Genomic DNA, 8,916 nt, shown 5'->3' on the forward strand with positions numbered 1-8,916 from the left:
CAGCATTATTCATGATCATTCACGCCTACTCGCATATACCTTTTCTACACAAAAAGTGTCTTAGAAAATTTAAATCAATATATTGTTTTCCGTAAATGAGTGAGTAAGATGATTTTCACATATTTTTGAAGCAAAAACTCTAGACTTCAAGATCCAGTTCTCAAAAGTCTTGTGAGCGGATCGGCGCATCCCTACTACTTGCACCAACCTTCCTTTGGCATCCCTGATGTTTACCAGCGAATTACAAACACTGGATTCCAACAGCAGCTCTGCAGAACCACTATGGCCATTAATGCTGCAATGAGACGACAAGAACATGCAGCATGGCGATTAGGAAACATATACCATACATTATATATTCAATGTAGTTTTATTTAAATACTCTTTGCATATCAAAAACTTAATATATGGGTTTACTACGCAGAAAGGATTCAATGGCTAATTTTGGTGGCTGTAAAAAAAAAAATTTCGAACAAGTATCCAAGTACACTACCATCCAAAAGTATGGGGTTGGAAATTTTTTTTCATGATTTTTGAAAAAACGTTTCTTATGCTCACCAAGGATGCATTTATTTGATAAAAAAAAAAAAAGTAAAAACAGAAATATTGTGAAATATTATTGCAATTTAGTTTTCCATTTTACTATATTTTAAAATGCTAATTCTCATATGCTGATTTAGTGCTCAAGAAACATTTATTATCATCAATGTTGAAAACAGTTGTGCTGCATAATATTTTTGTAGAAACTGTGATACATTTTTTTCAGGATTCTTTTGATAAATAGGAAGTTCAATTGCATTAAAAAAAATATAATTTTTTGTAAAAGTCTTTGTTGTCAATTTTAATGCATCCTTACCATATACAAGTATTACCTGTGTTTTTTTTTATCTTACTGTCACCACACTTTTGAATGGTTGTGTACACTGGGGTGGAACCGATTTAAAATTAGTGAGCCTTTTTTACACCATTATTACTATTATTGATTTAAATTTGAAGTAATCTGGGTACAAACTGCAAAGATGATAAATAAAAAATAAAAGTGGATGATTACTAGAATTATTTATAACAGACATGTCCATGACTTTGACATTTAAATAATTTTCCCGACTTTTTCAGTTCAGTTTCTGTTTTCCCAGGAATTATTTCAAATAATAAAAAAATAATAAAAAAAAGAATTACATCACCTTTGAAACCGAAAAGAAAAAAAACAATACTCACAGAGCACAGTGCAGTGGGGTGAAGGGGTTTCCCTCCTGGATACTACATGGTTTAAGTTCAAGTAAAACATCCAAACAGTCTTCATGACCTGTTTCACAAATAGCGCAAGTCACCTATTTAACTTATGACAGTTTCAGCAATGCGAACGAGCCAATGAGGCTCAAAAGGTCTGAGCTCTTACCATGATAGGCTGCCCAGTGTGCGGGTGTGTAGCCGTGGCGGTCTGTGATTGGGTCGTGGGGGTGGGAGTGGTCAGCAGCAGAAAGAAGATTGGAGAGAATGTCAGCATGGCCGCAAGAGGCGGCCAGATGGACCGCGGTTCGCCCCTGAAAATCTCTGCTGAGGACTGAGACACTGTGGGACAGCAGGGCGGTTATACAGTCCTCCCGACCCATCACCGCCTACAAAGACAGACCTGGTTAGAAACCTCCCATTATGAGGACTATAGCAAAAGCTTTACTAATGATTTGAGAATCTCACCCCTCTGTGTAAGGCTGTTCTTCCTCTCCTGTCTCTCATATCAGGGCAAGCTCCTCTCTCCAGCAGCAGATGCACACAGTCAGTGTGTCCCCCCAGCACTGCCAGCATTAGTGGTGTTCTATCAAGAGAGAGAGAAACAGTGAGAATTATATCAACAACTGTGAGATGAAAATAAATACAGTTATGATTATTTTCCAGCATTGTTTGGGAACATTTTAATTAAAATTTTTATGAGGATCTCTTATTAAGTGCTATGCATGGCTTGTTTTGTTTTTGTTTATTTGAAAGTGACTTTTTGTGTTTGAACTGTTATGTGAATTACATATTTTGAAACTTAATTGTCATACCAATAACTGAGATTACCAAATTGTCTTTTTGTTTACATCTCTGAAATATATATAGTGAAAAGTATTTCTGAAACATGAAATAACACTGCACAGGTTGTGACATGAATAGCATTTACCTAAAATATTTATTAAATGCTAAAATATCTCTTTTTGTTTCAAGTTTTGTGGAACCCAGACAAACTGCGTATTACAGTCTTGTCACAGATCATAATTGTTATTACGGTCCAGCTACAGGCTCAAGCCTTCGTTGCACATGCAGACCTTCGAGTTAAATACTTATAATTTTATAACTATTATTTAGTTATAATTTTAATATGATAACTAATGTTAACAAATCAATATAATTATAAATACAAACATAAAAATGTAAATACAATTATTATAAAAAATTACATAAAAATAATACTATACTTTTTATAAGTTTATTCCAACACTCTGAAAATGCTGGGTTCAGCCTGTTGGGTCATTTTATTGGGTTATTTTTAATATTTTTACCCAGGGGCTGAGTTATTTTTTTTAACCCAAATGCTGGGTTCAGCCTGTTGGGTCATTTTATTGGGTTATTTTTAATATTTTTACCCAGGGGCTGAGTTATTTTTTTTAACCCAAATGCTGGGTTCAGCCTGTTGGGTAATTTTATTGGGTTATTTTTCATATTTTTTACCCAGGGGCGGAGTTATTTTTTTAACGCAAATGCTGGATTCAGCCTGTTGGGTCATTTTATTGGGTTATTTTTAATATTTTTTTTACCTAGGTGCTAGGTAGTTTTTCTGTAATTAAGTTGCTGGGTCATTTTTAATGCTAGGTTATTTTTTCTACCTAATCGCTGGGTCAAAATAACCCAGCATGTATTCTGTCTAATATTTACCCAGCGCTGGGTTGCCAAATAACCCAAGTTGGGTTGTTTTTAACCCAGCATTTTTTAGAGTGAAATTATTGTAAATCATTAGATTCAATCAGATTATGCAAGATGCATTACCTGTCAAGTGTTACCTTGTTTACTTAAAATGAATGCTGTGAACATGAGCAAAACAATAAAAAAGCATTGAAAAGATGAAGTAAAAGAGCCATTAGCTCATACATACTGTCCCTCTGCATCTGTAACATTAACTAGGTCGGCTCCCCTCTCGCTACAGAGCAGCATCCGCAGACATTCTGAGTGGCCGTTGGCAGCTGTCAACAAAAAACACACAGCAACTTGTCAAAAATCCCACAGAAAGATAAGATTCACAAGCCAATTTACACATACGTGCTCTCTGTACCTGCAACATGAAGAGGGCCCCATTTGCTGCGGTGCTCTGTGAGCAGGCAAGATGCTGATTGGCAGAGCAGCAGCTCTACGCAGCGAGCATGTCCTCTTTGAGAGGCCACATACAGCACAGAGCGCCCCACCGGGTCACAGGCATCCACATACGCTCCAGACTCAATTAACACGGTGACACATTCCCAGTGACCCGACTCCACCTGACAGCAAAAGGAGAGCGGAAAAAGTCATTTCTTTTAATATCAGCTCATTATATATCTATTTTTGGACCAACAGGGGGCAGTTCTCTGCAGAATTACAGAATATCTGTTGATCTATATTGCTGCTGATTTTTATGTCTTGACATTTTGTACATACCGCCAAGTGTAGTGGGCTGATAGACCCATTGCTCTCCTTGTCTCCTAGCGAGTTGAAGCACATCTCCAAAAGCTACAGAATCAAGAACAAAATATGAAGCATGTATCAAGTGTTGTACTGTAAGAAAAATGTTAAAAATCACAGTGGATGATATTAAAGTGAAAGATCAATCTCACCAGCTCCAGGTTTTGTTTGTTGCCATGGGCTGCAGCATAATGCACAGCACTGTATCCTTTAGTGTTGCACAGAGATGGATCAGCACCATTATCCAACAAATGCTCCACACACCTGAAAGTATCAAAATGCATGAGACTCAAAGACCAAAACAACTTTCCTCATAGTCACACTAACATTCAAAAGTTTGGGGTATGTAAGATTTTGAAATGTTTTTAAAAGTCGTCTCTTGTGATCACCAACACAGCATTTATTTTGTTAAAATCAAGTAAAAATAGTAATTTGTGAAACTGTGATTTAAAATATTTTTTTTCTATTTTAATACATTTTAAAATGTAATTTATTATTACTTTAGTCTTCATTGTCACATGATTCTTCAGAACAGAATCAAACAGAAACTTTTGTAACATAGATGTTACATTATACAGTATAGCTGAAGATGCATCCTTGCTAAATAAATTGTTTGTTTCTTAATTATTTTCTAAACTACTTTGCTGACCCCTGGGAGACCTTTGAAACACTGTGCAGTACCTTAATGGACCACTAGGGGACTACACACCCCTAGCACTAAACAGTGTTCAAAGAGTGTTCCACTCCAGATGGTCATGTGACACGTGACATAAGTGTAAAGCATATATAATGTAATTATTATTTAAATAATTCAAGTGGAAAAAACAAACTTCAAGTAAGAGCTGCTAAGATTAGGTACAGAACTTAATTTACAAACAAAAAACCAAAACTTACAGGAAGGATTCCTTCTCCCCATCCTCTTGGTTCTGATGGGTGCTGGCATGGGGTCGGTCCGTTCTGAGAAAGACACCAGAAATCAGTAATGCTGTGTACACCATGCACTATTATATTTAACAGATGCAAGATGATGTGTGGGTGTGTGTGAGTGCATTTCACCTGCAGAATGCAGTCGATGCAGCTGAGTAGTGTAGAGGTGTACAGCCAGAGCGGTCACGCTCGTTGACCTCCGCCCCCGCTCCTACCAGAACCACCGCACACTGATACCTCCCATTAGCAGCCGCATAGTGCAAAGGAGTCCTGGTGGAGAGACAAATTTAAACACTCAGCATACTGCTAAATCTAAAAAAAGTTCAGCATACTTCATGCCAAAATCCTATATTAAAGAGAAGAAATTGCACGGAATGCACTGAAACCAAAAACAATCAGCCGAAATACATTTTTTGACAAAATTATATAATTAAAAAGTTGACATAAAAACTGTATATTTGAGTGTTGATTATTAAATGTCATAAAAAAAATGATTGCAGAGCATCACTACTTGGCATAAGGAATATTTACATCATGCACACTTCAGACATGATCATGACAGAAATTGTGAGCATCCCATTTTATCAAAGAAAGAAGATTTGTACCTTCCAAACTTGTCCTTCTTATTCATGTCAGCTCCACTGCTTAAGAGCAGGTTGAGACATTCAACATTCCTGAATGAAGAAAATAAAGGATACGCATAAATAAATATGTTAAACATCTTTTTCAATTACATTCAGATGCTGGCTGTTGAGTCAGAATCAGCAAAACGACCTTGGTTGGCATTTGTGCGCATAAAACGCTGTTATATGGGACACCTGATATAAAGTGGGCCAGTGGCTTTTTAAATAGCCCAGTCTAAGTAGAGCTGCAGCCTCACCCTCCAGAGGCAGCAGCGTGTAGACAGGTCCTCCCAAAGTTGTCTGGGGTGTTGATGTCAAATCCGGCCGAGAGCACGTGTTCTTTACTCATTGACAACACAATGCTGTAGAGCTGACCTGCAAAAGTCAATGCAGTGTTAGTTAGAGGAAAACACTGTCACTTTGGCTGGCAGGAAATCGGTTATTGTGAAAAGCAGTTAATGGACTGCTTTAAGACTTCAGTCTATTACTAATGAAGTAGCATGGGATTTGACATTTTTTGAAGTAACATGCACATAAATATGACAACTATTTAGTACCATATTATTACAATCACAGCACTTCCCTAAGGGACAAGGACATATACAATATAGTCTAGGGACAAAACCATTTTCATTTGGCCCTTGCTGTAATTGGTCACTGTATAGGGAGAAATTGTGCGTACCTGAGGAAAGTAGCTTACGACAACAGTCAGAGGACCCGTAGAGCACAGCTAAGTGTAGAGGAAACATCCCATGAATTCCTTGTCTGTACAAAGAGGACAAATAAGCAAATTATTTCATTACACATGCCACAAGCAGATAACATGCAAACTGAGAGGAGATTAGAATCAGTTTCCTTGTAAATGCAAATTCCTTTTGGAAGAGGGGTAAGACTGCCATTTTTAACTAAATTGTCAGAAATACAAGGAGAAATGAGATGCACATGAAAAATACACCTAATTATATGTGAGGGTGTCTGCTATTAACGGAACTTTTCTCACATTTTCATGAACAAGCGAGGAAATGTATAATATTCAAATTTTTTTAATGTAGTGATCCAATCTTCAACATTTTGCAATGACTTGCAACATTATATGATTTTTTATTTTTGCTCTTTCTTGCTACTTATTGAGCCAGTGACACACTCTAGCCCAGTGCTGATGTTATTAACTAAAACTAAATCATATGATAAAATGTGCAATTTAGTAATTACAATAAAGCTAAAATATAAATATTACATGAAAAACTGAAACTTATAAAAATGAAATGTAGTCATGGCAACTAACTGAACAAGTTAAAGTACTCTCTGAAGAGTACTAAACTTTTTAAAGAATTATTGAAAAAAAAATAGCACATAAAATTACTTGAACTTAAATTAAAATCAAGATGAAAACTACAAAAAATAAATTAGAATATACTATAATTTATAATTAATACTAAAATAACACCGCTTCAGCCCCACATACCATTTTGCATAAATGTAATTCATGATCATTAGCCACAGAATTTGCTTAAGATTGTATGATAAAGACATTATGCAATTGTTATATTGTAAAATATGACTTTACTCCACTCACTACAAAGCAAGAAAACAAAAACACCTAAACAAAGTCTCACTTAACAAACATGTTTTTACCTGGCTGTGTCAGCACCGTTTGTCATTAAGGTGCTGATAAGCAGCTCGTGGCCGTACTTAGCAGCAACATGAAGAGGAGTATTGCCATATCTGTCCACACAATCTATCTCCCCACCTGAGGAGACAACAAGTGGGGGTTAAATACTACAAAAGGAATTGGAAATTGAGTGAAAAAGGAAAGTAACTAACCATTTTGAATAAGGATCTGAGAGCGAGTGAAACGTCCATGAATGGCTGCCATGTGCAAAGGGCTTTTCCCTTCTTTACTCTGTGGAAAAGAAAAAAATAAAGGAATGTCTTTCCTAAAGCTTAAAAACATTGAGAAAGGATACAAAAATTCAAGTCAAATACATTTAGATCATCCAATCAGAGCAATGCATTAATAAACCACTCCCGTTTCCCTATCCAGACCTGCATGTTGACATCAGCACCGTTGTTGACCAGCAGCTCCAGGCAGAGAGCCCCGTTAGTGGACACGGCAGCCAGGTGCAGGGGTGTGTAGCCGCGGTGGTTGGGCTGGTTGACGTTGGCCCCACGGTTGACCAGCTCGTTGGCTACGGCCTCCTGTCCCGTGTAGCAGGCCACATGGAGAGCAGTGTTTCCAAAGGCATTAGGCTCATCAATCTGAGAAACAGACAGCATGGAATAAAATATCCTGCAAACCAAGGATCAACCACCTTTCTTTTCAAGGAAAATAGACAAAAAATATTGATGACTCATTCTTCACTACAGATTTTTGCCACCATCTTGCTAGTACAAAATCATGGGTCATAGCTATGACATAACTAATACTGATCCTTTTTTATTGACAAGTCGTTCAAATACCCGCCAAATGTTTTTTTTATTAAAATGATATTATGACAATAATAAACTATTAACATGAGGTGGGTTTCAGAAACAAATTATCATCACTCAAGTAGACCAAATCCAGGGACATCCGATTCACTTTTTGGCCTAAAATTTGTTCTTTTAAAAACTAAACACTTTACATTGCAATCATTTTTGACCCATGGCCTAGTGACGAATAGCCAGTGAGGAACATTTATCTGGGTTAGAAAAGGTCACGTTTTCCAAATGCATCATGTTTGAATTAGGGGTCGACCAATTATTGGCGCCGATATTAAGCATTTTTATGATTATCGGTATCGGTCATTTTCAAAACTGATTCGCCGATAAAATAACTTAATTTTGAAACACGCTATTTGGCTCTGATGCAGCCTGTCAGAACTCACCACTCTGTGGCCTAAAGCAGTCTCTTATCGGTATTGGTCATTTTCAAAACCGATTCGCTGATAAAATAACTTAATTTTGAAACGCGCTATTTGGCTCTGATGCAGCCTGTGAGAACTCACCACTCTGTGGCCTAAAGCAATCTCCGCCCACCGCCCATCTGATTTGTTGGGAGTCACGAGTCCGACCAATTAATGCGGAATTCACTCTCATTCCGAAAGCGCATGCTAACTGGAGCTGCTTCAGTGATCACGCATCAGTTGTCTCTAGGTAAGGTAAGGCAGCAGCAGACGTTGCTTAAGTTGCAATAAATCACAATCCACTAACGTTACACTGAAGTTGCAAAACACCTCAATATTATCTATGATTTCCCCGATGCAGAAAATGTGGAAGGAATCGTGGAATCCAGTCATATAAATGGAATTTACTGTATGACGCGGAATGTCACGGAATTTGTCAAAGTTTGGATGAATGAATCAAAAGTAGGTCAGTACACTTAGAGTCGCGATATGGACTAGTATCTGTAAATATTAAGGCGCAAAAATACTATTTAATTATGAATCCTGCATGTACACAATACGCTATTTCTTCCATGTTTTAATTTTAATAGTAAACCTTTTGTTTGCCAAAAAAATAAAAAGTGTAACTCTCATTTGATTAAAAGATCAATTAAATTGATTTATGCCTTAATTTGCACTGCACTGTAAATTAAAACTAACTGAAATTTCTAGTGTCATATAGGCCAAGACATTTCAATAGGCTATTGAACTAAGTGTGCCTGTAAAAGGCTATTAGTGTTATAGTTTCATGA

General features: G+C 36.9%; 1 protein-coding gene across 1 annotated transcript in view; it reads right to left on the bottom strand.

Annotated features, from left to right (window-relative positions):
* The window catches only part of LOC107671831 (serine/threonine-protein phosphatase 6 regulatory ankyrin repeat subunit C), a 22,234-nt gene that overhangs the window by 11,489 nt on the left and 1,829 nt on the right, over nt 1–8,916 (bottom strand). Inside the window, exons 3-18 of the mRNA XM_016464817.1 lie at nt 7,287–7,499; nt 7,065–7,143; nt 6,876–6,990; nt 5,923–6,005; nt 5,498–5,615; nt 5,223–5,291; nt 4,747–4,887; nt 4,585–4,647; nt 3,843–3,954; nt 3,667–3,738; nt 3,308–3,509; nt 3,131–3,218; nt 1,699–1,816; nt 1,400–1,619; nt 1,219–1,306; nt 209–295 (exon numbers count right to left, since the gene is read on the bottom strand). Of these exons, the coding sequence (XP_016320303.1) occupies nt 209–295; nt 1,219–1,306; nt 1,400–1,619; nt 1,699–1,816; nt 3,131–3,218; nt 3,308–3,509; nt 3,667–3,738; nt 3,843–3,954; nt 4,585–4,647; nt 4,747–4,887; nt 5,223–5,291; nt 5,498–5,615; nt 5,923–6,005; nt 6,876–6,990; nt 7,065–7,143; nt 7,287–7,499 (1,868 nt within the window). The remainder of the gene's footprint in view (nt 1–208; nt 296–1,218; nt 1,307–1,399; nt 1,620–1,698; nt 1,817–3,130; nt 3,219–3,307; nt 3,510–3,666; nt 3,739–3,842; nt 3,955–4,584; nt 4,648–4,746; nt 4,888–5,222; nt 5,292–5,497; nt 5,616–5,922; nt 6,006–6,875; nt 6,991–7,064; nt 7,144–7,286; nt 7,500–8,916) is intronic.

The sequence above is a fragment of the Sinocyclocheilus anshuiensis genome, unplaced genomic scaffold, assembly GCF_001515605.1.
Source record: "Sinocyclocheilus anshuiensis isolate Anshui unplaced genomic scaffold, SAMN03320099.WGS_v1.1 scaffold1089, whole genome shotgun sequence".
Taxonomy (NCBI): Eukaryota; Metazoa; Chordata; class Actinopteri; order Cypriniformes; family Cyprinidae; genus Sinocyclocheilus; species Sinocyclocheilus anshuiensis.